The 27642-nt window shown below is 39.1% G+C and overlaps 1 protein-coding gene and 1 non-coding gene across 2 annotated transcripts; one reads left to right on the top strand and one right to left on the bottom strand.

Moving 5' to 3' along the window:
- Window positions 1-3563: 3563 nt before the first annotated feature.
- LOC130952446 (small nucleolar RNA R71) lies at window positions 3564-3671 on the bottom strand. Its single transcript, XR_009074625.1, has one exon. It is a non-coding gene; the product is annotated as a small nucleolar RNA R71 (small nucleolar RNA).
- A 21256-nt stretch (window positions 3672-24927) lies between these two features.
- On the top strand, window positions 24928-27272 carry LOC130949718 (uncharacterized). Its single transcript, XM_057878365.1, has 6 exons — window positions 24928-25144; window positions 25275-25522; window positions 25607-25813; window positions 25910-26002; window positions 26094-26201; window positions 26883-27272. The coding sequence occupies exons 1-6, from the start codon at window positions 24928-24930 to the stop codon at window positions 27270-27272; spliced, it is 1263 nt and encodes a 420-aa protein (XP_057734348.1).
- Window positions 27273-27642: the final 370 nt, after the last annotated feature.

The following is a 27642-nucleotide window of genomic DNA, read 5'->3' as shown; positions in this document are numbered from 1 at the left end:
ACATCCTGGGCTTTCCAGCAATATATGATAGTCCATACTTTGCCCAAGATTTGATGGCCCAAATCGGCGTTCAAAGTCACCTACAGAAATTCCAGCGTTAAACGCCGGAACTGGCACCTAAATGGGAGTTAAACGCCCAAACTGGCATAAAAGTTGGCGTTTAACTCCAAGAAGAGTCTCTACACGAAAATGCTTCATTGCTCAGCCCAAGCACACACCAAGTGGGCCCGAAAGTGGATTTTTATGTCATTTACTCATCTTTGTACACCTTAGGCTACTAGTTTTCTATAAGTAGGACCTTTTACTATTGTATTAGAGAGCTTTTGATCATGTTTTTATGATTGAACCCTCTTTGGGAGGCTGGCCATTCGGCCATGTCTAGACCTTGTTCTTATGTATTTTCAACGGTGGAGTTTCTACACACCATAGATTAAGGTGTGGAGCTCTGCTGTACCTCGAGTATTAATGCAATTACTATTGTTCTTCTATTCAATTCCGCTTGTTCTTTGTCCAAGATATCACTTGTTCTTCAACTTGATGAAGGTGATGATCCGTGACACTCATCATCATTCTCACTCATGAACAAAGTGACTGACAACCACTCTTGTTCTACAAGCATCTGAGGCTTAGTGAATATCTCTTGGATTCCTGATACACGATGCATGGTTGATCGCCTGACAACCGAGTGCTCGCCTGACAAACGAGCCAGCCATTCTGTGAGATCAGAGTCTTCGTGGTATAGGCAAGAACTGATGGCGGCATTCAAGAGAATCCGGAAGGTCTAACCTTGTCTGTGGTATTCTGAGTAGGATTCAATGATTGAATGACTGTGACGTGCTTCAAACTCCTGAGGGCGGGGCGTTAGTGACAGACGCAAAAGAATCACTGGATTCTATTCCGGCCTGATTGAGAACCGACAGATGGATAGCCGTGCCGTGACAGGGTGCGTTGAACATTTCCAATGAGAGGATGGGAGGTAGCCACTGACAACGGTGAAACCCTTGCATAAGCTTGCCATGGAAAGGAGTAGGAAGGATTGGATGAAGACAGTAGGAAAGCAGAGAGACGGAAGGGAAGGCATCTTCATACGCTTATCTGAAGCTCTCACCAATGATATACATAAGTATCTCTATCTTTATCTTTATGCTTTATTCGTTTATCACTATACCCATTTGAGTCTGCCTGACTGAGATTTACAAGGTGACCATAGCTTGCTTCATACCACCAATCTCCGTGGGATCGACCCTTACTCGCGTAAGGTTTATTACTTGGACGACCCAGTGCACTTGCTGGTTAGTTGTGCGAAGTTGTGTTTATGCCATGGTATTGAGCACCAAGTCTTTGGAGCCATTACTAGGGATTATTTCGTGTATTAAAAAGTATTGATCACAATTTCGTGCACCAAGTTTTTGGCGCCGTTGCCGGGGATTGTTCTTGAGTATGGACAACTGACGGTTCATCTTGTTGCTTAAATTAGGTATTTTTTTTCTTCAGAGTCCTTAAGAATGAATTCTAGTGTTTCATGATGATCTGTTGAAATCTGGCTGGCTGAGAAGCCATGTCTAATCTTATTGGACCGAGGTTTCAACTAATCATCACAATAGCTTGTTGATCTCTATCAATCTTGCTATTGGAGCAATGATCTTCTAAGGCTTGGCTGGCCACAGGCCATGTCTAGTGTTTTGGACCGAAGCTTCCTTTGAAAGCTTGGCTGGCTGTGAAGCCATGTCTAATTCCTGGACCGGAGTCTTAGACTAGCATTTGCAATGATTCCTGGAAATTCAAATTGAGAATTCTGAAACCTTTATTTTCTATTTTTATATAATTTTCGAAAAAAGCACAAAAAAAATTCACAAAATCATAAAAACCAAAAATATTTGATGTTTCTTGCTTGAGTCTAGTGTCTCATCTTAAGTTTGGTGTCAATTGCATGCATTCATTCATGTGTCTTAAGGATCTTCAAGTAATTCTTGATAATTTCTTACTCTGATCTTTGAATTCTTTTGACTTGAGTGTTTATGCGTCCCATATAGTGTCAGTAGTATACAAACTGCTAAGTTTGGTGTCTTGCATGCATTGTTATTTGATTCTTGTTGCATTTTAATTATTAAAAATCCAAAAATATTTTTAATTTGTGTCTTTTCAAGTCAATAATACAAAGAATTGAAGATTCAGAACATACTGCAGAGGAATTACACAGAAAAAGCTGAGCATTCAAAAATGCCCAGTGAAGAAGACAGACTGGCGTTTAAACGCCAGCCTGGGTACCTGGTTAGGCGTTTAACGCCCAAAGAGGTAGCATTTTGGGCGTTAAACACCAGAATGTATACCATTCTGGGCGTTTAATGCCAGGATGGTGCTAGGGGGAAGATTTTGTTTTTCAAATCAATTTTTTTTCAAGTTTTCAAAGTTTTTCAAAATCAAATCTTTTTCAAATCATATCCTTTCAATCAAATGTTTTCAAAATCAATTTCTTTCCTTTTTCAAAGATACTTGCTAACAATTAATGATTTGATTGAACATCTCAAGTATATTGCCTTTTCTGTTGAGAAAGGTTTAATGTTTGAATCATATCTTTTCTTGTTAGGCAAGTAATAAATCATATCCTCTTAAAATTGTTTTCAAATCATATCTTTTTAAAATTGTTTTCAAATCATATCTTCTCAATCACATCTTTTTCAAAATAAGTTTTCAATCAAATCTTTTTAATTTCTAATTTCAAAATCTTTTTCAAAAATCACTTGATTTCTTTTCCACTTTGAATTTTCGAAAATTATCAATCAGTTTTTCAAAATGTTTTCAAACTTTTTAATTTAATTTTCGAAAAATTCTCTTCCCTTCTTCCCACATCCTTCTATTTATGGAGTACTACTCCTTCTTAATGCACAATTCAAACTCTATCTGATCAAGTTCGAATTCTCCCTCTTCTTTCTTCTATTTTTCTTTTCCTCTGACACCTCAAGGAATCTCTATACTGTGACATAGAGGATTCCACATTTTCTTGTTCTCTTCTCTTTCATATGAGCAGGAGCAGAGACAAAGGCATTCTTGTTGAAGCTGACCCTGAACCTGAAAGGACCTTGAAGCGAAAGCTAAGAGAAGCTAAGGCACAATTCTCTGTAGAGGACCTAACCGAATTCTTCAAAGAAGAAGAACCCATGGCAGCCGAAAACAACAACAATACCAACAATGCAAGGAAGGTGCTAGGTGACTTTACTGCACCTACTCCCGATTTCTATGGGAGAAGCATCTCTATCCCTGCCATTGGAGCAAACAACTTTGAGCTTAAGCCTCAATTAGTTTCTCTAATGCAACAGAATTGCAAGTTCCATGGACTTCCAATGGAAGATCCTCATCAGTTTTTAGCTGAGTTCTTGCAAATCTGTGACACAGTCAAGACTAATGGGGTTGACCCTGAGGTCTACAGACTGATGCTATTCCCTTTTGCTGTAAGAGACAGAGCTAGAATATGGTTCGACTCACAACCTAAAGATAGCCTGGACTCTTGGGAAAAGCTAGTCAATGCCTTCTTGGCAAAGTTCTTTCCACCTCAAAAATGGAGTAAGCTTAGAGTGGAAGTCCAAACCTTCAGACAGAAGGATGGAGAATCCCTCTATGAAGCTTGGGAAAGATACAAACAATTAATCAGAAAATGTCCCTCAGACATGCTTTCTGAATGGAGCATCATAGGTATTTTCTATGATGGTCTCTCTGAACTATCCAAGATGTCTTTGGATAGCTCTGCTGGAGGATCTCTTCATCTGAAGAAGATGCCTACAGAGGCTCAGGAACTAATTGAAATGGTTGCAAATAACCAATTCATGTACACTTCTGAAAGGAATCCTGTGAACAATGGGACTAATCAGAAGAAAGGAGTTCTTGAGATTGACACTCCGAATGCCATATTGGCTCAGAATAAAATATTGACTCAACAAGTCAATCTGATTTCTCAAAGTCTGTCTGGAATGCAAAATGCACCAAGCAGTACTAAGGATGCTTCATCTGAGGAAGAAGCCTATGATCCTGAGAACCTTTCAATGGAAGAGGTGAATTACCTAGGAGAACCCTATGGAAACACCTATAATTCTTCATGGAGAAATCACCTAAATTTCTCATGGAAGAATCAAGAGAAACCTCAACAAGGTTTCAACAACAACAATGGTGGAAGAAACAGGTTTAGCAATAGCAAACCTTTTCCATCATCTTCTCAGCAACAGATAGAGAATTCTAAGCAGAACCCCTCTGACTTAGCAACCATGGTCTCTGATCTAATCAAAACCACTCAAAGTTTCATGACTGAAACAAGGTCTTCCATTAGGAATTTGGAAGCACAAGTGGGACAGCTGAGCAAGAAAATTACTGAACTCCCTCCTAGTACTCTCCCAAGTAATACAGAAGAAGATCCAAAAGGAGAGTGCAAAGCCATAACCATGGCCGAATCTGGAGAGGAAAGAGAGGAGGAGGACGCCACTGAGGAAGACCTCAATGGGCGTGCACCAACCTCCTCTGAGTTCCCCAATGAGGAACTATAGGAATCTGAGGCTCAAAATGAGACCATAGAGATTCCATTGGACTTACTTCTGCCTTTCATGAGCTCTGATGAGTATTCTTCCTCTGAAGAGGATGAGTATGTCACTGAAGAGCAAGTTGCTAAATACCTTGGAGCAATCATGAAGCTAAATGACAAGTTATTTGGAAATGAGTCTTGGGAGGATGAACCCCCTTTTCTCACCAAAGAACTGGATGACTTGTCTAGGCAGAAATTACCTCAAAAGAGACAAGATCCTGGGAAGTTTTCAATACCTTGTACCATAGGCACCATGACCTTCAAGAAGGCTCTGTGTGACTTAGGGTCAAGTGTAAACCTCATGCCTCTCTCTGTAATGGAGAAGCTAGGGATCTTTGAGGTACAAGCTGCAAGAATCTCACTAGAGATGGCAGACAACTCAAGAAAACAAGCTCATGGACTTGTAGAGAATGTTTTGGTGAAAGTTGAAAACCATTACATCCCTACTGATTTCATAATCCTAGAGACTGGGAAGTGCATGGATGAATCCATCATCCTTGGCAGACCCTTCCTAGCCACAGCAAAGGCTGTGATTGATGTTGATGGAGGTGAACTGATCATTCAAGTGAATGAAAAATCCTATGTGTTTAAGGCTCAAGGATATCCCTCTGTCATCATGGAGAAGAAGCATGAAGAGCTTCTCTCAAATCAGAGACAAACAGAGCCCCCACAGTCAAACTCTAAGTTTGGTGTTGGGAGGCCACAACCAAACTCTAAGTTTGGTGTTGAACCCCCACATTCAAACTCTAAGTTTGGTGTTGGGAGGTTCCAACATTGCTCTGAGAAAATATGAGGCTCCATGAGAGCCATCTGTCAAGCTACTGACATTAAAGAAGCGCTTGTTGGGAGGCAACCCAATGATTATATTTTATATATTTCTCTTTGTTATTTTATGTTTTCTGTAGGTTGTTGATCATAAGAAGTCACAAAATTAATTGAAAAAGCAAAAACAGAATGAAAAACAGGAAGAAAAATAGCACACCCTGGAGGAAGAACCCACTGGCGTTTAAACGCCAGTGAGGCTAGCAGTTGGGCGTTTAACGCCCAGTCTGGCACCATTCTGGGCGTTTAACGCCAGAAAGGGGCACCAGACTGGCGTTAAACGCCAGAAAAGGGCAAGAACCTGGCGTTAAACGCCAGGAATGGGCACCAGCCCGGCGTTTAATGCCAGAAATGGCTCAAAACGTGATTTTGAATGCCATTTGGTGCAGGGATGACTTTTCCTTGACACCACAGGATCTGTGGACCCCACAGGATCCCCACCAACCCCACCACTCTCTCTTTTCTTCACCCATTCACCAATCACCTCAATACCTCTTCCCCAAAAACCCTTCACCTATCAAATCCCATCTTTCTCTTCACCACTCACATCCATCCTTCATAAAACCCCACCAACCTCACCCTTCAAATTCAAACCACTTTCCCTCCCAAACCCCACCCATAATGGCCGAACCCCATCTCCCCTCTCTCCTATAAATACCCTCCTTCACTCCTTCATTTTCACACACCCTAAACACTACTTCTACCCCTCCTTGGCCGAATACATAAGCCACTCCTTTCTTCCTCATTTCTTCTTCTTCTACTCTCTTCTTTCTTCTTTTGCTCGAGGACGAGCAAACATTTTAAGTTTGGTGTGGTAAAAGCATTGCTTTTTGTTTTTCCATAACCATTTATGGCATCCAAGGCCGGAGAAACCTCTAGAAAGAGGAAAGGGAAGGCAAAAGCTTCCACCTCCGAGTCATGGGAGATAGATAGATTCATCTCAAGGGTGCATCAAGATCACTTCTATGAAGTTGTGGCCTTGAAGAAGGTGATCCCCGAAGTCCCCTTTTCACTCAAAAAGGGCGAATATCCGGAGATCCGCCATGAGATCCGAAGAAGAGGTTGGGAAGTGCTTACCAACCCCATTCAACAAGTCGGAATCTTGATGGTTCAAGAGTTCTATGCCAATGCATGGATCACCAAGAACCATGATCAAAGTGTGAACCCGGATCCAAAGAATTATCTTACTATGGTTCGGGGGAAATACTTGGATTTCAGTCCGGAAAATGTAAGGTTAGCATTCAACTTGCCCATGATGCAAGGAGATGAGCATCCTTACACTAGAAGGGTCAACTTTGATCAAAGGTTGGACCAAGTCCTCACAGTTATATGTGAAGAGGGCACACAATGGAAGAGAGATTCAAGAGGGAAGCCGGTTCAATTGAGAAGGCATGACCTCAAGCCCGTGGCTAGAGGATGGTTGGAGTTTATCCAACGCTCAATCATTCCCACTAGCAACCGGTCTGAAGTTACTCTAGACCGGGCCATCATGATTCATAGCATCATGATTGGAGAAGAAGTGGAAGTTCATGAGGTTATAGCCCAAGAACTCTATAAAGTGGCGGACAAGTCTTCCACCTTGGCAAGGCTAGCCTTTCCTCATCTCATTTGTCACCTCTGTTATTCAGTTGGAGTTGACATAGAAGGAGACACCCCCATTGATGAGGACAAGCCCATCACCAAGAAAAGGATGGAGCAAACAAGAGACCCCTCTCATCATGAGATCCCTGAGATACCTCAAGGGATGCACTTTCCTCCACAAGATTATTGGGAGCAACTAAACACCTCCCTAGGAGAATTGAGTTCCAACATGGGACAACTAAGGGTGGAGCATCAAGAACACTCCATTCTCCTCCATGAAATTAGAGAAGATCAAAGAATCATGAGAGAGGAGCAACAAAGACAAGGAAGAGACATTGAGGAGCTCAAGCACTCCATGAGACCTTCAAGAGGAAGAACAAGCCACCATCACTAAGGTGGACCCGTTCTTTAATCTCCTTGTTCCTTATTTTCTTGTTTTTCGAATTTTAGTGCTTTATGTTTGTCCATGTTTGTGTCTTATGATCATTAGTGTCTTAGTGTCTATGCCTTAAAGTTATAAATGTCCTATGAATCCATCACCTTTCTTAAACAAACAATGTTCTTAATTGAGAAGGAGAAGAATTGCATGAATTTTGAATTTTATAACAGTTTAATTATTTTGATGTGGTGGCAACACTTTTGTCTTCTGAATGTATGCTTAAACAGTGCATATGTCTTTTGAATTTGTGGTTCATGAATGTTGGCTCTTGAAAGAATGATGAAAAAGGAGACATGTTATTGAGGATCTGAAAAATCATAAAAATGATTCTTGAAGCAAGAAAAAGCGGTGAATACAAAAAAAAATCGAAAAAAAAAAGAGAGAAAAAGAAGAAAGAAAAAGAAAGAAATAAAGTTGTGATCCAAGGCAATAAGAGTGTGCTTAAGAACCCTGGACACCTCTAATTGGGGACTTTAGCAAAGCTGAGTCACAATCTGAAAAGGTTCACCCAATTATGTGTCTGTGGCATGTATGTATCCGGTGGTAATACTGGAGGACAGAGTGCTTTGGGCCACGGCCAAGACTCAATAAGTAGCTGTGTTCAAGAATCATCATACTTAACTAGGAGAATCAATAACACTATCTGGATTCTGAGTTCCTAAAGAAGCCAATCATTCTGAATTCCAAAGGATAAAGTGAGATGCCAAAACTATTCAGAGGCAAAAAGCTAAAAGCCCCGCTCATCTAATTAATACTGATCTTCATAGATGTTTTTGGAGTTCATTGCATATTCTCTTCTTTTTATCTTATTTGATCTTCAGTTGCTTGGGGACAAGCAACAATTTAAGTTTGGTGTTGTGATGAGCGGATAATTTATACGCTTTTTGGCATTGTTTTTAGTATGATTTTAGTAGTTTTAGTTGAGTTCTTAGTATATTTTTATTAGTTTTTAATTAAAATTCACTTTTCTGGACTTTACTATGAGTTTGTGTGTTTTTCTGTGATTTCAGGTATTTTCTGGCTGAAATTGAGGGATCTGAGCAAAAATCTTATCCAGAGACTCAAAAGGACTGCAGATGCTGTTGGATTCTGACCTCCCTGCACTCGAAGTGGATTTTCTGGAGCTACAGAAGCCCAATTGGCGCGCTCTCAACGGCGTTGGAAATTAGACATCCTGGGCTTTCCAGGAATATATGATAATCCATACTTTGCCCAAGATTTGATGGTCCAAACCGGCGTTCAAAGTCACCTACAGAAATTCCAGCGTTAAACGCCGGAACTGGCACCTAAATGGGAGTTAAACGCCCAAACTGGCATAAAAGCTGGCGTTTAACTCCAAGAAGAGTCTCTACACGAAAATGCTTCATTGCTCAGCCCAAGCACACACCAAGTGGGCCCGGAAGTGGATTTTTATGTCATTTACTCATCTTTGTACACCTTAGGCTACTAGTTTTCTATAAGTAGGACCTTTTACTATTGTATTAGAGAGCTTTTGATCATGTTTTTATGATTGAACCCTCTTTGGGAGGCTGGCCATTCGGCCATGCCTAGACCTTTTTCTTATGTATTTTCAACGGTGGAGTTTCTACACACCATAGATTAAGGTGTGGAGCTCTGCTGTACCTCGAGTATTAATGCAATTACTATTGTTCTTCTATTCAATTCCGCTTGTTCTTTGTCCAAGATATCACTTGTTCTTCAACTTGATGAAGGTGATGATCCGTGACACTCATCATCATTCTCACTCATGAACAAAGTGACTGACAACCACTCTTGTTCTACAAGCATCTGAGGCTTAGTGAATATCTCTTGGATTCCTGATACACGATGCATGGTTGATCGCCTGACAACCGAGTGCTCGCCTGACAAACGAGCCAGCCATTCCGTGAGATCAGAGTCTTCGTGGTATAGGCAAGAACTGATGGCGGCATTCAAGAGAATCCGGAAGGTCTAACCTTGTCTGTGGTATTCTGAGTAGGATTCAATGATTGAATGACTGTGACGTGCTTCAAACTCCTGAGGGCGGGGCGTTAGTGACAGACGCAAAAGAATCACTGGATTCTATTCCGGCCTGATTGAGAACCGACAGATGGATAGCCGTGCCGTGACAGGGTGCGTTGAACATTTCCAATGAGAGGATGGGAGGTAGCCACTGACAACGGTGAAACCCTTGCATAAGCTTGCCATGGAACAGAGTAGGAAGGATTGGATGAAGACAGTAGGAAAGCAGAGAGACGGAAGGGAAGGCATCTTCATACGCTTATCTGAAGCTCTCACCAATGATATACATAAGTATCTCTATCTTTATCTTTATGCTTTATTCGTTTATCACTATACCCATTTGAGTCTGCCTGACTGAGATTTACAAGGTGACCATAGCTTGCTTCATACCACCAATCTCCGTGGGATCGACCCTTACTCGCGTAAGGTTTATTACTTGGACGACCCAGTGCACTTGCTGGTTAGTTGTGCGAAGTTGTGTTTATGCCATGGTATTGAGCACCAAGTCTTTGGAGCCATTACTAGGGATTATTTCGTGTATTAAAAAGTATCGATCACAATTTCGTGCACCACACATCACGACACAATTTAGATGTGATGCACATAGAAAAGAACATAGTTGATAGTATTCTTGGAACTCTCTTGGATATTTCTGGCAAGACAAAAGATCACACAAATGCTCGATATGACTTGCAAGAAATGGGCATTCGAAAGAACCTTCACCCCAAGAAAACAAATGGTAGGAAAAAGGTGAAGCTGGCAAAGGCATGCTACTCAATTACCAATGCTGAAAAGTCAATTTTTTGTGACGTCTTGAAGACAGCAAAGTTGCCAGATGGCTCTGCTTCAAATATTTCTCGGTGTGTGATCCTTTTGGAGAGAAGAATATCTGGTTATAAGACTCATGATGCTCATTTCATGCTTCACTATTTGTTACAAATTCCTATCAAAGGAATACTTCCAGATCAAGTTGCAGTTCCTTTGATTTGACTTAGCTCATTTTTTCGTCAATTGTGTCAAAAGTCTATCACATTACAAGAGATAGATCAATTAGAAGAGGATATTGTCACAACATTATGCCAATTAGAGAGGATCTTTCCTCCTTCTTTCTTCGACATAATGATTCATTTGCCTATTCATTTGGCTAATGAAGTGAGATTGGGAGGTCCAGTTCAATTTCGGTGGATGTATCCTCCCGAAAGATACATGTGTACTTTGAAGTCCTATGTTCGAAATAGAAGTCGTCCTGAAGGATCTATTGCAGAGGCATATTTGGTTGAAGAATGTTTGACATTCTGCTCGCGTTACTTACATTCTGGTGTCTAAACAAAATTGAATAGACAACCCAGAAATAATGATGAACCTAATAATTCTATGATGAAAACTACAGATGCATTTTCGAATCTATTTCCAAAAAGAGGTGTTCCTTTGGGTGCAAAGAAAGGTGAACCTTTTCTCCTTGACGACAAGTCTCGAGAGCAAGTTCATAGCTACATATTATTGAATTGTCACAAAATAGACGACTATGTTAGGTAACTCATACTAATTCTACTATATTTTGGTATTTTAATTAGAAATTGATAGGTCTGTTTTATACTTACAAATATTATACTTTTGAGTTTTAGTGAACATGAGACTTATCAACAAGGAACACGATGGATGAGAGCTAAAAACCATAGCAAAAACTTTCCTACATGGTGTAAAACACGTGCTTTGCGGCATGATGTTCCAAATTGGATAAAAGAGCTCTCTAGAGGACCAACCCAATGTGCAAAAAGATATTCTGGTTATTTTATCAACGGATATAGATTTCACACTAGGCAACGTGAGGTAAGACGCAAGACACAAAATAGTGATGTTACTTTAGTAGCATTAACGACAAGCTTTGCAAGCACAAAGGATGCAAATCCAATTCATGAAAACGTTTCTTATTATGGTAGAGTGAATGATATCATTGAGTTGGACTACTATGGAAATTTTAAGGTTACATTGTTCAAATGTGATTGGTATGAGGCTAGGGAGGATGCTTATGGCTCGACATATGTGCATTTTAACAAAAAGTGCTATCAGGAAGAGCCTTTTGTATTGGCATGTCAAGTGCACCAATGCTTCTATGTGCAAGATGCATTTGATAAAAATAAACATTATGTAATGAAGACTGTTCCAAGGGACCTATTTAGCATAAGTGATCAAGTTGCCATTGATGCTGAAGATACTTATGAAAATGAGCCATTTGATAATTCGACGGTTCCTTCTATACCTAATGATGATGGTGAAGTAGACTTGGTAAGGAATGATTTGAATGAAGTTCTGGTCGATGTCGCAAAAGAAGTCTATTTTTCCCAAGAGTATAACACAGGATCGGATGAAGAATATGATTCTGAAGACTTTTGAGTGACTTGTTTCCCTCTTTTATGGTATATAAGTCAGATTTATCGCTTTATGTTAGCAGTTTTCAACTTGTTTTCCCTCTTTTATGTTCTGATTGTTGCTTCTTAGAATTTTCTGAATTTTTCTGCATCTTGATTATGAGTTTGTGTGGGACATATTTTTCTGCATTTTGAATTTTTCTGCATTTTGAATTTTTCTGAATTTTTCTGCCTTTTGAGTGAAGAATATGATTCCGAAGACTTTTTGAGTAACTTGTTTCCCTCTTTTATGGTATATAAGTCAGATTTATCGCTTTATATTAGCAGTTTTGAACATGATTTGCTGAATATTGTGATATAGAATTTGGTAATTGTTTGTTACGGTTTACCTCTTCCCCTTATTAGATGCATATGCAATTGTATTTACATGGCTGTTTTAATATTTTTATACAGCAACTTAATGGAAAACAGAGCAACTTCAAAGAGGAAAAGACTGGTAAAAAAGTATCAAGCTCATGCAAAAGTTAAGGAATTTGAAATGAAGGAAGTATCTTCTGCTGCGAAACTAGTTCAGAATTTTATAACCAAAGGTGATAAAGGAAGTAATCAAGCCAAAATAGCACAACAGCCTAGGAGAAAAATTTCAGAAATTGGAGACAAATATAGTAGGGAGAATTCAATGGAAGGGAGAAATAAAACACTTGTAGAAAATGTTATGAACCGGTCTTTGAGGTATTCCCAAAACCAAGTGAGGAGTAATGTTCAACTAGAAGAACAACCAATTCCTAAGAAGATGAAGAGTAAGGCAAAGTGTCCAGCAATGGCTCTTGATGTCTTTTTGCATACAGAAGGAGTAGAAGTGGAAAGAGAAGAGGAAGATGACTTTGAGTCAATTGGTGAGGATGCTGGAGCTACTGAAAAAGAACCAGCTAACTTGACAAACTTAAAAAATAACTTAAAGCGTCCAGTGATGAGCGGATATTTTATACGCTTTTTGGGGGTAATTTCATGTAGATTTTAGCATGTTTCAATTAGTTTTTAGTTAAATATTATTAGTTTTTAGGCAAAAATCATATTTCTGGACTTTACTATGAGTGTGTGTATTTTTCTGTGATTTCAGGTATTTTCTGACTGAAATTGAGGGAGCTGAGCAAAAATCTGACTTAGGCTGAAAAAGGACTGCTGATGCTGTTGGATCCTGACCTCCCTGCACTCGAAATGGATTTTCTGGAGCTACAGGAGTCCAATTGGCGCGCTCTCAACGTCGTTGGAAAGTAGACATCCAGGGCTTTCCAGCAATATATAATAGTCCATACTTTGCGCAAGGATAGACGACGTAACTTGGCGTTGAACGCCAAGTACATGCTGCTGTCTGGAGTTAAACGCCAGAAAAACGTCATGATCCGGAGTTGAACGCCCAAAACACGTCATAACCTGGAGTTTAACGCCAGGAAAGGCCTCTACTCGTGGATAGCTTTAGTTTCAGCCCCAGTACACACCAAGTGGGCCCCAGAAGTGGATTTCTGCACCAATTATCTTAGTTTATTCATTTTCTGTAAACCTAGGTTACTAGTTTACTATTTAAACAACTTTTACAGACATTTCTTGTACCTCATGACATTTTCAAATCTGAATTACATACTTTGTGACGGCATGAGTCTCTAAACTCCATTGTTGGGGGTGAGGAGCTCTGCAACGTCTCGATGATTTAATACAATTCCTTTGTTTTCCATTCAAACACGCTTGTTCTTATCTAAGATGTTTATTCGCGCTTAATTGTGAAGAAGGTGATGATCCGTGACACTCATCACCTTCCTCAATCCATGAACGTGTGCCTGACAACCACCTCCGTTCTACATCAGACTGAATGAATATCTCTTAGATTCCCCAACAGAATCTTCGTGGTATAAGCTAGATAGATGGCGGCATTCATGAGAATCCGAAAAGTCTAAACCTTGTCTGTGGTATTCCGAGTAGGATTCCGGGATTGAATGACTGTGACGTGCTTCAAACTCCTGAGGGCTGGGCGTTAGTGACAGACGCAAAAGGATCAATGGATTCTATTCCAACCTGATTGAGAACCGACAGATGATTAGTCGTGCTGTGACAGAGCATAGGAACGTTTTCACTGAGAGGATGGGAGGTAGCCATTGACAACGGTTACACCCTATATAGAGCTTGCCATAGAATGGATTTTGCATGTGAAGAAGGATTTCAAGGAAGAGATGAAGTCAAAGGACAAGGCATCTCCAAAACTCCAACATATTCCCCAGTCCTTTATAAACAAGTAACTCTATTGTTCTCATTTACCTTTCCAATCAAATCTAATTATTCCAACTTACAATTTTAAACATTTTGACATCCTAACTAGGATTAATAAAATAAACATTGATTGCTTCAAGCCAATAATCTCCGTGGGATCGACCCTTACTCACGTAAGGTATTACTTGGACGACCCAGTGCGCTTGCTGGTTAGTTGTGCGAATCACAAATTCGTGCTCCAAGTTTTTGGCGCCGTTGCCGGGGATTATTGAGTTTGGACAATTGAAGGCATATTTTATTTCTTAGATTAGGAATAATTTATTTTTATTGTTATAGAGTCATTAAATCTTGATAGGATAGTTTCTTTTTAAAAATTTCTTTTCAAAATTTATTATTTTTCTTTTAATTAATTGTTAATTTTCGTGAGTTTAGTGTCTTATTCTAAGTTTGGTGTTAATTGCATATTTTATATTTTCTCTAAAATTTTCGTGTTAGTATTCTTGGTTCTTCCTTGATTTTTAAGTTGTTCTTGATAATTGGTTATACCCTTTGGAACCTTTTTTCAAAAATAATTTTTCTTTGATTTAATCTTGTGCCAAACTTTAAGTTTGGTGTTTTCTTGTTAATCTTTTCATAATTTTCGAAAATTTCATTAAAGTTTTCTAAAAAATTTTAAGTTTGGTGTTCTTCCTTTTTGTTCTTGGTGTTCTTGTGAATCTTCAAAGTGTTCTTGAGTTTTTCTTGTGTCTTGATCTTAAAATTTTTAAGTTTGGTGTTCCTTGGTGTTTTCCCTCCAAAAATTTTCGAAAATAAGGAGCATTAGATCTAAAAATTTTAAGTCTTATGTCTTTTGTGTGTTTTTCTCTTTCATCATAAAATTCAAAATTCAAAAATTTTTGTTTTTCTAACTAATTTTGAACTACTTTTTTTCGAAAATCTTTTATAAAAATTCAATTTTCAATTTCAAAATATTCCCACTTTCTTTTATTTATTTCGTTTTTATTTTATTTTATAAAAATTAATTTTTATAAAATAAATAACATCAACATATATACCCTTTCTTTTAGTCCAACATGGAAGCACCTATGAATGAACAGTCCAAGAGGACTTTGGGGTCATATGCTAACCCCACTACTGCTTCATATGGGAGTAGTATTTGTATACCCTCCATTGGAGTTAGTAGCTTTGAGCTGAATCCTCAGCTCATTATCATGGTGCAGCAAAATTGTCAGTATTCTGGTCTTCCACATGAAGAACCTACAGAGTTTTTGGCACAATTTCTGCAAAATTGCTGATACAGTACATGATAGGGAAGTAGATCAGGACATCTATAGATTATTACTGTTTCCATTTGCTGTAAAAGATCAAGCTAAGAGGTGGTTAAATAACCAGCCTAAGAACAGCATAAAAACATGGAAACAGCTGTCAGAAAAATTCCTGAATCACTATTTCCCTCCCAAACGGATGACACAGCTAAGGCTAAACATCCAAGGCTTCAAACAAGGAGATAAGGAATCCCTTTATGATGCCTGGGAGAGATACAGAGAGATGCTAAGAAAATGCCCCTCTGAAATGTTTTCAGAATGGGTGCAATTAGACATCTTCTATTATGGGCTTACAGAAAAAGCTCAGATTTCTCTAGACCACTCAGCTGGTGGATCTATACACATGAGAAAAACAATTGAAGAAGCTCAAGAGCTTATTGATACAGTTGCCAGAAATCAGCATCTGTACCTAAGCAGTGAATCCTCTATGAAAGAAGAAGCTAAAATAGTAACTGCAGAACTCAGTCCAGTGGATCAGGCTAATGAATTCAATCAGCAATTAGATTTTCTAACTCAGCAGCTAGCTGAATTCAAGGAAATATTACAGGAAACAAGAATGGCTAACAGGAACATGGAAGTACAATTAAAGCAGACAGAAAAGCAAATGTCAAAACAAATAACAGAAGAATGCCAAGCAGTTCAATTAAGAAGTGGGAAAACATTAAATACCTCACTTCAAAGTAGCAGGAAACCAAGAAATGAACAGGTGGATACTCAAAATCCCTCTGAGGACAATCAGAGCCCAGAGAGGAATAATGCTGGCGCTGAACGCCCAGCCCATACTCATTCCTGGCGTTCAACGCCAGAAACAAGCATGGATCTGGCGTTGAACGCCCAAAGGGAACATGGTTCTGGCGTTCAAACGCCAGTAACAAACAAGGAGATGGCGTCTAACGCCACTCCAGCTCCCACCTCTGGCATTCAAATGCCAGTGGGGGATCAGTCACCTACGAGTGCTGATGATAACCCTTCTAAAAAGGCTTTCCAACCCACTTCTGTAGGTAATAAACATGCAGCAACTAAGGTTGAGGAATACAAAGCCAAAATGCCTTATCCTCAAAAACTCCGCCAAGCAGAACAGGATAAGCAATTTGCTCGCTTTGCAGACTATCTCAGGACTCTTGAAATAAAGATTCCGTTTGCAGAAGCACTTGAGCAAATACCTTCTTATGGTAAGTTCATGAAGGAAATTTTAAGTCATAAGAAGGATTGGAGGGAAACTGAAAAAGTCTACCTCACTGAAGAATGCAGTGCAGTCATTCTGAAAAGCTTACCTGAGAAGCTTAAAGATCCTGGGAGCTTTATGATACCATGCACATTAGAAGGTAATTGTACCAAGCAAGCTTTATGTGATCTTGGGGCAAGTATCAACTTAATACCTGCATCTACTATCAGAAAGCTTGGTTTAACTGAAGAAATTAAACCAACCAGGATATGTCTTCAACTTGCTGATGGGTCCATTAAATACCCATCAGGCGTGATTGAAGACATGATTGTCAAGGTTGGGCCATTTGCCTTTCCTACTGACTTTGTGGTGCTGGAAGTGGAGGAGCACAAGAGTGCAACTCTCATTCTAGGAAGACCTTTCCTAGCAACTGGCCGAACCCTCATTGACGTCCAAAAAGGGGAAGTAACCTTGAGAGTCAATGAGGAAGAGTTCAAGTTGAGTGTTGTCAAAGCAATGCAACATCCAGACACCCCAAATGACTGCATGAGTGTTGATATTATTGACTCTCTGGTAAGAGAGGTCAATATGGCTGAGAGTCTCGAATCAGAGCTAGAGGACATCTTTAAAGATGTTCAGCCTGATTTTGAGGAATCAGAGAAGATAATAGCACCTCTGAAAATCCCTCAGGAAGAGGAGAAACCTCCTAAACCCGAGCTCAAACCATTACCACCATCCCTGAAATATGCATTTCTGGGAGAAGGTGATACCTTTCCTGTAATTATAAGCTCTACCTTAGAGCCACAGGAAGAGGACGCACTAATTCAAGTGCTAAGGACACACAAGACAGCTCTTGGGTGGTCCATCAGTGATCTTAAGGGCATTAGCCCAGCCAGATGCATGCACAAGATCTTGCTGGAGGATGACGCCAAACCAGTGGTTCAACCACAAAGGCGGCTGAACCCAGCAATGAAGGAAGTAGTGCAGAAAGAGGTCACTAAATTACTAGAGGCTGGGATTATTTATCCTATTTCTGACAGCCCCTGGGTGAGCCCTGTCCAAGTTGTCCCTAAGAAAGGTGGCATGACAGTAATTCATAATGAAAAAAATGAACTGGTTCCTACAAGAACAGTTACAGGGTGGCGTATGTGCATTGATTATAGAAGGCTCAATACAGCCACCAGAAAGGATCATTTTCCTTTACCATTCATAGACCAGATGCTAGAAAGACTAGCAGGTCATGAATACTACTGCTTCCTGGATGGATATTCAGGTTATAATCAAATTGCAGTAGATCCCCAGGATCAGGAGAAAACGGCATTCACATGCCCATCTGGAGTATTTGCATACAGAAGGATGCCATTTGGCCTGTGCAATGCACCTGCAACTTTTCAAAGGTGCATGCTCTCAATTTTCTCTGATATGGTGGAAAAATTCCTGAAAGTCTTCATGGATGACTTTTCAGTATTTGGAGACTCATTCAGCTCCTGCCTTAACCATTTAGCACTTGTTCTGAAAAGATGCCAAGAGACTAACCTGGTTTTAAACTGGGAAAAATGTCACTTTATGGTGACTGAAGGAATTGTCCTTGGGCACAAAATTTCGAACAAGGGAATAGAGGTGGATCAAGCTAAGGTAGAAGTAATTGAAAAATTACCACCACCTGCTAATGTTAAAGCAATCAGAAGCTTTCTGGGGCATGCAGGATTCTATAGGAGGTTTATAAAGGATTTTTCAAAAATTGCTAAACCTCTGAGCAACCTGCTAGCTGCTGACACGCCATTTATCTTTGATAAAGAGTGTCTGCAGGCGTTTGAGACTCTGAAGGCTAAATTGGTTACAGCACCAATCATCTCTGCACCAGACTGGACATTACCATTCGAATTGATGTGTGATGCCAGTGACCATGCCATTGGTGCAGTATTGGGACAAAGGCATGACAAGCTTCTGCATGTCATTTACTATGCCAGCCGTGTTCTAAATGATGCCCAGAAGAATTACACAACCACAGAAAAAGAGCTACTTACAGTGGTTTACGCCATTGACAAATTCAGATCTTATTTAGTAGGATCAAAAGTGATTGTGTACACTGATCATGCTGCTCTTAAATATCTACTCACAAAGCAGGATTCAAAACCCAGACTCATCAGATGGGTGTTGCTTCTGCAAGAGTTTGATATAGAAATAAGAGACAGAAAAGGGACAGAGAATCAAGTGGCAGATCACCTGTCCCGAATAGAACCAGTGGAAGGGGCGTCCCTCCCTCTCACTGAGATCTCTGAAACCTTTCCGTATGAGCAACTGTTTGCCATCCAGGAAGTGCCATGGTTTGCAGACATTGCAAACTACAAAGCAGTGAGATTCATACCCAAAGAGTACAGTAGGGTGCAATCCAAGAAATTAATCACAGATGCAAAGTACTATCTTTGGGATGAACCATATCTCTTCAAGAGATGTGCAGACGGAGTAATCCGTAGATGTGTGCCTAAAGAGGAAGCACAGAAGATCCTTTGGCATTGCCATGGATCACAGTATGGAGGACATTTTGGAAGTGAGCGAACAGCCACAAGAGTCCTCCAAAGTGGCTTCTACTGGCCTACTCTCTATAAAGATTCCCGAGCATTTGTGCTTAATTGTGACAGTTGCCAAAGATCAGGCAACCTACCTCACAGTTACGCCATGCCTCAACAAGGAATCTTGGAGATTGAGTTGTTTGATGTATGGGGTATTGACTTCATGGGACCTTTCCCACCATCATACTCAAACACTTATATTCTGGTGGCAGTGGATTATGTATCCAAATGGGTGGAGGCTATTGCAACACCCACTAATGACACTAAAACAGTGTTGAAATTCCTCCAGAAACATATCTTCAGCAGATTTGGTATCCCTAGAGTGTTAATCAGTGATGGGGGCACTCATTTCTGTAATAAACAGCTTTACTCTGCTCTGGTGCGTTATGGAGTCAACCACAGGGTGGCTACTCCATATCACCCACAAACTAATGGGCAAGCTGAAGTCTCAAATAGAGAACTCAAAAGAATCCTGGAACGGACTGTAATTAACCGTAGAAAGGATTGGGCAAGAAGCCTGGATGATGCTCTGTGGGCATACAGAACAGCATTTAAGACCCCTATAGGGACCTCCCCATACCAGCTTGTGTATGGAAAGGCATGCCACTTGCCAGTGGAACTGGAACACAAGGCCTATTGGGCAACCAGATTCCTAAACCTTGATGCCAAGTTAGCTGGAGAAAAACGATTGCTCCAGTTAAATGAGCTAGAGGAATTTAGACTCAATGCTTTCGAAAATGCAAAGATTTACAAAGAGAAAGCGAAAAGATGGCATGATAAGAAATTGTCATCCAGAGTCTTTGAGCCGGGGCAGAAAGTTCTGCTATTCAATTCTAGGCTCAAATTATTCCCCGGGAAATTAAAATCCCGGTGGAGAGGTCCATATGTCATTACAAACGTATCACCATATGGATACAAAGAGCTTCAGGATAATGACTCTAACAAAAAGTTCATTGTTAATGGACAAAGAGTCAAACATTATCTTGAAGGCAATTTTGAGCAAGAATGCTCAAGACTGAGACTTAATTGAAGATCAGTGATAGTCCAGCTAAATGACATTAAAGAAGCGCTTACTGGAAGGCAACCCAGCTAATCACAAAATTTAATTTTATTTGTATTCATTAATTAATTAATTTTGTTTCAGGTATATGTCAAGTATCTTCAAAGGTGAAATAGCAATTGGTTGAAGTCACAGAGTTACAGGGAAATTTGGAAGCTCACTGGCATGAAAAAGCCAGTAAGAAATACTTTGGGCGTTAAACGCCCAAAAGAAGCTCCCACTGGGCGTTTAACGCCAGTAAGGGTAGCCATATGGGCGTTAAACGCCAGAAAGGAGCATCTTCTGGGTGTTAAACGCCAAAAAGATGCACCTTCTGGGCGTTTAACGCCAGTCTGCTAGCATCCTGGGCGTTCAGAAAAACGCCCAGTGACGAAGGACTTCCTGGCGTTCAACGCCAGAAAGATGCACCAAATGGGCGTTGAACGCCCAGGAGAAGCAACATGTGGGCGTTAAATGCCCAAAACATGCACCATGTGGGCGTTTAACGCCAGGATGGTGGGAAGGTAACAAATTCGTTTTTAATCCTATTTTTTTTTTTCAAAATTTTTATGTTTCAATTCATGATTTCTTGCATCAACATGTTCCAAATTGTCATCAATCATATCCAAGTTAGTTTTCCAAAAACCCTGATTTCTAAAAATCCACTTTTCAAAAATATCAAATGTATCTTAATCCATAGAGACAAACTATTTTCAATCCAATCAAACTCTTTTAAAATTTGTTTTCAAAACTCAATTTTCTTTTTAAAATCTTTTTCGAAATTAAACATTTCAGATTTATCTTTTAAAACTATTATTCATATCTTTCTCTTTTAAAATTATATCTTTTTCTGATCATATCTTTTAAAATCATATCTTCTATCTTATTTCTTTCTTTTTTTTCGAAAATTACCCACCCCCCCTCCCTATATCTTGTGTTCGGCGACTTCCTCATCATCACCATCCAACACTTGCTCTCCTTCAATCCCTCCTCTTTCTTCTCTTTTGCTTGAGGACAAGCAAAGCTCTAAGTTTAGTGTGGTTGGTTATCCGTGATCACAAAATTTAATTTTATTAAATTCATGGCCCCTAGAGGAAAGCAACCCACCCAAAGGGGCAAGAAAGAAAGCACTCCAAAGCCACTTTGGAATCAAGGGAAGTTCTTAACTAAAGAACATTCAGACCATTATTACAAGATAATGAGTCACAGATCCGTGATCCCGGAAGTCAGATTTGATCTGAAAGAAGATGAATATCCGGAGATCCAAGAGCAAATCAGAAACAGGCATTGGGAAATTCTGGCCAATCCTGAAACAAAAGTGGGAAGAAATATGATACAGGAGTTCTATGCTAATCTATGGCAGACAGACAGGCAAAGACTAATTGGAGCTGCTCTCTTTGACCATCAAACCTTAGTCAGAGGAAAGATCATTCATACCAATTCTGACAAGATCAGGGAGATATTCAAGCTTCCTCAACTGAAGGATGATCCAGACTCCTTTAATAGGAGAATGATGAGGGTCAATAAAGGGCTGGACAAGGTTCTGGAGGACATATGCATCCCTGGAGCCAAGTGGACTACCAGCACGACTGGCATCCCAGTTCAACTCAAAAGGGAAGATCTGAAACCAGTAGCCAGAGGTTGGCTGGATTTCGTAGGGCGTTCCATATTGCCCACCAGCAACCGTTCTGAAGTTACCATCAAAAGAGCTGTCATGATTCACTGCATCATGTTGGGAAAAGAAGTGGAAGTCCATCAGCTGATCTCATGTGAGCTATATAAAATAGCAAACAGGAATTCTAAGGACGCCAAATTGGCTTATCCAAGCCTAATTTCTATGCTTTGCAAAGATGCTGGAGTAAAGATGGGAATAACTGAATATATCCTAATTGAAAAGCCCATTACTGGAATATCAATGGTCAGACAACAACAACAAGATGATTCAACCAAGAGGAGAGCACAAGAAGCCCTCCCAGAACTGCCCCAATTCGAATACTGGGAACATCTTGAGGCTTCTATTTCCAGATTGCAAGAAGCTATGGATCAAATAAAGGAAGAACAGAATAATCAAAGTAGCATGATTTGCAAACTGCTCAAGGAACAGGAGGAGCAAGGGCGTGATCTAAGGGAGCTAAAGCGCCAAAAGATTAATCCATGAAAAAGCACCACATATTTTAGAGGAACACCTACTCCTCAAAACAACAGGTTGCTGAGTTCCAATTTTTCTTTTTCTTTTCCTGCTTTTAACTTAGTGATAGCGTTTTTTTTTAGAAATTCACCTTAGGAGATATTTAGTAGTAATTAGTATGTCTATTTTGATTTTATTTCCAATTAAGCTATAATTTATTTTTCTCATCATCATCAGGCATGAATAAAGTAGTAGATTTTTTTTAGAATAAAGAAGTAATCTATATTTTTCGAGTTCTTAATAATAAAAATTATAATTAATTATATGTGGTGGCAATACTTTTTGTTCTCTGAATGAATGCTTGAACAGTGCATAATATGTACTTTGAATTTGATGAATATTGGCTCCTGAAAGGATGAAGAACACGAAAAATATTATTGATGATCTGAAAAATCATGAAATTGATTCTTGAAGCAAGAAAAAGCAGCAAAAAAAAAAAGCCATGAGCACTAGACAAGAGTAAAAAGGATCCAAGGCTTTGAGCATCAATGGATAGGAGGGCCCAAGGAAATAAAATCCAGGCCTAAGCGGCTAAATCAAGCTGTCCCTAACCATGTGCTTGTGTCATGAAGGTCCAAGTGAAAAGCTTGAGACTGAGTGGTTAAAGTCGTGATCCAAAGCAAAAGAGTGTGCTTAAGAGCTCTGGACACCACTAACTGGGGACTCTAGCAAAGCTGAGTCACAATCTGAAAAGGTTCACCCAGTTATGTGTCTGTGGCATTTATGTATCCGGTGGTAATACTGGAAGACAAAGTGCTTAGGGCCACGGCCAAGACTCATAAATAGCTGTGTTCAAGAATCAACATACTACACTAGGAGAGTCAATAATACTATCTGAATTCTGAGTTCCTAAGGATGCCAATCATTCTGAAATTCAAAAGATACAGGGAGATACCAAAACTGTTCAGAAACAAAAAGCTACAAGCCCCGCTCATCTAATAAGAATCTGAGCTTCATTTAAAACTCTAAAATATTATTACTTCTTTATTTCTGCAAAAACCTATTTTATTTATCTAGTTGCCTGAGGACAAGCAACAGTTTAAGTTTGGTGTTGTGATGAGCGGATATTTTATACGCTTTTTGGGGGTAATTTCATGTAGATTTTAGCATGTTTCAATTAGTTTTTAGTTAAATATTATTAGTTTTTAGGCAAAAATCATATTTCTGGACTTTACTATGAGTGTGTGTATTTTTCTGTGATTTCAGGTATTTTCTGACTGAAATTGAGGGAGCTGAGCAAAAATCTGACTTAGGCTGAAAAAGGACTGCTGATGCTGTTGGATCCTGACCTCCCTGCACTCGAAATGGATTTTCTGGAGCTACAGGAGTCCAATTGGAGCGCTCTCAACGGCGTTAGAAAGTAGACATCCAGGGCTTTCCAGCAATATATAATAGTCCATACTTTGCGCAAGGATAGACGACGTAACTTCGCGTTGAACGCCAAGTACATGCTGCTGTCTGGAGTTAAACGCCAGAAAAACGTCATGATCCGGAGTTGAACGCCCAAAACACGTCATAACCTGGAGTTTAACGCCAGGAAAGGCCTCTACTCGTGGATAGCTTTAGTTTCAGCCCCAGTACACACCAAGTGGGCCCCAGAAGTGGATTTCTGCACCAATTATCTTAGTTTATTCATTTTCTGTAAACCTAGGTTACTAGTTTACTATTTAAACAACTTTTACAGACATTTCTTGTACCTCATGACATTTTCAAATCTGAATTACATACTTTGTGACGGCATGAGTCTCTAAACTCCATTGTTGGGGGTGAGGAGCTCTGCAGCGTCTCGATGATTTAATACAATTCCTTTGTTTTCCATTCAAACACGCTTGTTCTTATCTAAGATGTTTATTCGCGCTTAATTGTGAAGAAGGTGATGATCCGTGACACTCATCACCTTCTTCAATCCATGAACGTGTGCCTGACAACCACCTCCGTTTTACATCAGACTGAATGAATATCTCTTAGATTCCCCAACAGAATCTTCGTGGTATAAGCTAGATAGATGGCGGCATTCATGAGAATCCGGAAAGTCTAAACCTTGTCTGTGGTATTCCGAGTAGGATTCCGGGATTGAATAACTGTGACGTGCTTCAAACTCCTGAGGGCTGGGCGTTAGTGACAGACGCAAAAGGATCAATGGATTCTATTCCAACCTAATTGAGAACCGACAGATGATTAGCCGTGCTGTGACAGAGCATAGGAACGTTTTCACTGAGAGGATGGGAGGTAGCCATTGACAACGGTTACACCCTATATAGAGCTTGCCATAGAATGGATTTTGCGTGTGAAGAAGGATTTCAAGGAAGAGATGAAGTCAAAGGACAAGGCATCTCCAAAACTCCAACATATTCCCCAGTCCTTTATAAACAAGTAACTCTATTGTTCTCATTTACCTTTCCAATCAAATCTAATTATTCCAACTTACAATTTTAAACATTTTGACATCCTAACTAGGATTAATAAAATAAACATTGATTGCTTCAAGCCAATAATCTCCGTGGGATCGACCCTTACTCACGTAAGGTATTACTTGGACGACCCAGTGCACTTGCTGGTTAGTTGTGCGAATCACAAATTCGTGCACCATCCAGCAATGTCTCTTGATGCTTTTTTGGGTGACCAAGGAATTCATGTGGAAAGAGAAGAGGAACATAATGAAGTTCCAACTACTGAGGATGCTAGATCTAGGCCATCCCCGAATAATGGAGAAAATGTTCATATCCCCTTTGAGGAAGATTATATTGGTGAACATGAAAGTGACAATTTTGATGTAGAAGGAGATCAAGTTATGGAAGAGGCTCATGTAGAAGGTGATGTAATTTAGTTTGTTGCTATTTGTTTTACATTTTCTTTTTATCTATGAGCATGGGGCTGCCCTTTCCATACCTTTCATGACTGTCTTTGGTTTTAATTTGTACTATTTCTTAATTTTTAATTTAGATACTTCAAAGGTTAAAAAGACTCGTGGAAAAACAAGATGCCTAAAGATTTATGCAAGAACTTGGGAAGAAAGGGAGGAAGTGACTTTTGATCAGGGAGCAGCCGTGGGGCCAACAGCTCAAAGAGCGAAGGATTTAACTAATTTTATTGGAACAATGGGAAGGAATAGTGATTTTATTACCTTGATGTACACTAATTGGAAAGCTGTGCCTAAGCAAATCAAAAAGCGCATTTGGAAGTATATTAATGTAAGCTCCATTTATCTTTATGTTTATGCCATATGTTAATAATTATTTTATGCATATGATATGATGAAATTGATGTGTTTGTAGTCAAAGTTCATTCTTCCAAAATCTTCAAAGTTATGGGTGATGACTGGTGTTCAAGGAGCATGGAAGCGTTACAAAACAAGAATAAAAAAGAAGCATTTTGAACCATATTCTGGAAATATTGAGGATATGTTGGTGAATCGTCCTTTAGAAATTCCAAAAATACAATTTCGGAAGCTAATTGCATATTGGAGTATTCCAACTGTCAAAGTGAGCTAGAGGATTTCAATTATTATTATTTGATATGATCAAGTATAATTCTTTCAATTTTTATATTTTTTTCATCATTGTTTATTTTAAACACAGGCCATGTGTGTTATAAATTCTAAAAATCGCAAGAAGCAACAATGGAGGCATAAAATGGGCCCAATCAATTTTGCAAGAGTGCGTGTTGATTTGGTAAGGTCACATTTGAGTTAAAATTCTCTACTTGTTACTTCTCCCTAATTTTAGTATGTTATGACTTTGTAATTGTTATCTTGATATGTAGCGTGAGAAAAAAGAGAACAAAGAGGAACCAAATCAAGCTGAAATGTTTGTTACAACTCGGAATGGACTAAAAGGGAAAACACTTGATGTAGAAACACAAGCTGTTATTGTAAGTTCCTCTATAATTTTCTTGTTTTAGTAGTTGTTTTATGACTGTCATGGATGCTATTTTTTTTTGCTGTTTTATGGCTATCGTGATTATTGTTATGGTATCTATTTTGCGGCTGTTTCATGGCTGTTTCATGGGCTGTTTCATGGCTGATTTAGTTGCTGTTTTATGGCTATTTTATGCATATTTTATGGCTGTCATGGCAGCTATTTTATGACTGTTTTATGGCTATCATGGTTGTTGTTTTAGTATCTACTTTATGATTATTTTGTGGTTGTCATGGTTGCTGACTTGCTGCTTTCTATGTTTTGTGGTATCTATTTCGTGGCTGTTTCATGGCTGTTTCATGGGTTGTTTCATGGCTGATTTAGTTGCTGTTCTATGGCTATTTTATGTCTGTTTCATGGCTGATTTAGTTGCTGTTCTATGGCTATTTTATCCATGTTTTATGGCTATCATGGACTGCTATTTTATGGTTATTTCATGGCTGTTTTATGGTTGATTTTATTGCTGTTCTATGACAATTTACAACCATGTTATATGGCTATCATGGACTGCTGTTTTATGGCTCTTTTATGGCTATTTTGGATTGCTGTCCCTATTAGTTATCAATAGGTTTTTGGATTCTTTCATTGAATTTTTATCACTAAAAATAGACATATCATATATTTGTGTGTATAGGATAAACTTGATGATCTCCAAGAAGCTGGAGAAACTCCTACTAATGCATTTCAAAAAGTTTTTGGTAAAGAGAATCCAGGAAGAGTTCGATGTTATGGAAGAACTGTTACAAAAACTTCTCTTAAGAAAAATAAAGAAATATATGAAATCAAAAAACAAAGTGAAGAGAAGGTAACAACTTTAAAAACTGAATTAGACGACCATAAGCAACGACTGCAAGAATTGGAAGATATTGTGAAACTTATGTTGCAACAAACTTCTCCTGGTATGAATGTTGATGAAGTGCTTTCTCTCTTGCGATCTAAGCAATCGTCTGCAAATAGTGCACAAGATCCAAATTTAGTTCCTCGGCATTCTCCTCCATCGACTCATATACCAAATCATGAATAGGTATATGTATGCTAAATTGTTGTACCACTTGAGTATACATATTATTGTATAGCTGATGTTTTGACTATAATTTTTTTGTTCATTTAAATTTGACTACAGCTTTCTTATTGTTGGAGGAAGTTTTCTAAAGACAAAGACAATTCTTGCCACAATGGTGAAGCACAAAGTCTTCTTGGTTTTTAGTGGACAACTTAGTTTCTTTTTTGTTTAAGTTCATTAGCAGAAAAACATGTATTTTGCTTACTTAGGTTTATTATTTATTTGACTTGGTAACTTATTAGCAAGTATATATGTTAATTGGTACTTGGAAGACATTTCTATATATATATGCAATATATATTATTATCTTATTCAAATGCGGGTGTTATAT

Source organism: Arachis stenosperma, chromosome 9 (genome assembly GCF_014773155.1).
Source record: "Arachis stenosperma cultivar V10309 chromosome 9, arast.V10309.gnm1.PFL2, whole genome shotgun sequence".
Lineage (NCBI taxonomy): Eukaryota > Viridiplantae > Streptophyta > Magnoliopsida > Fabales > Fabaceae > Arachis > Arachis stenosperma.
The sequence above is the reverse complement of the archived record's forward strand: the minus strand, read 5'-3'. Positions and strand labels throughout refer to the sequence as shown.

Coding starts and splice junctions, on each gene's coding strand:
- LOC130949718 (XM_057878365.1), top strand. CDS start 24,928: ATGTCTCTTGATGCTTTTTTGGGTGACCAAGGAATTCATGTGGAAAGA. Junction 25,145..25,274: donor GGAAGAGGCTCATGTAGAAG/GTGATGTAATTT, acceptor TTTTTAATTTAG/ATACTTCAAAGGTTAAAAAG. Junction 26,003..26,093: donor CAAGAGTGCGTGTTGATTTG/GTAAGGTCACAT, acceptor CTTGATATGTAG/CGTGAGAAAAAAGAGAACAA.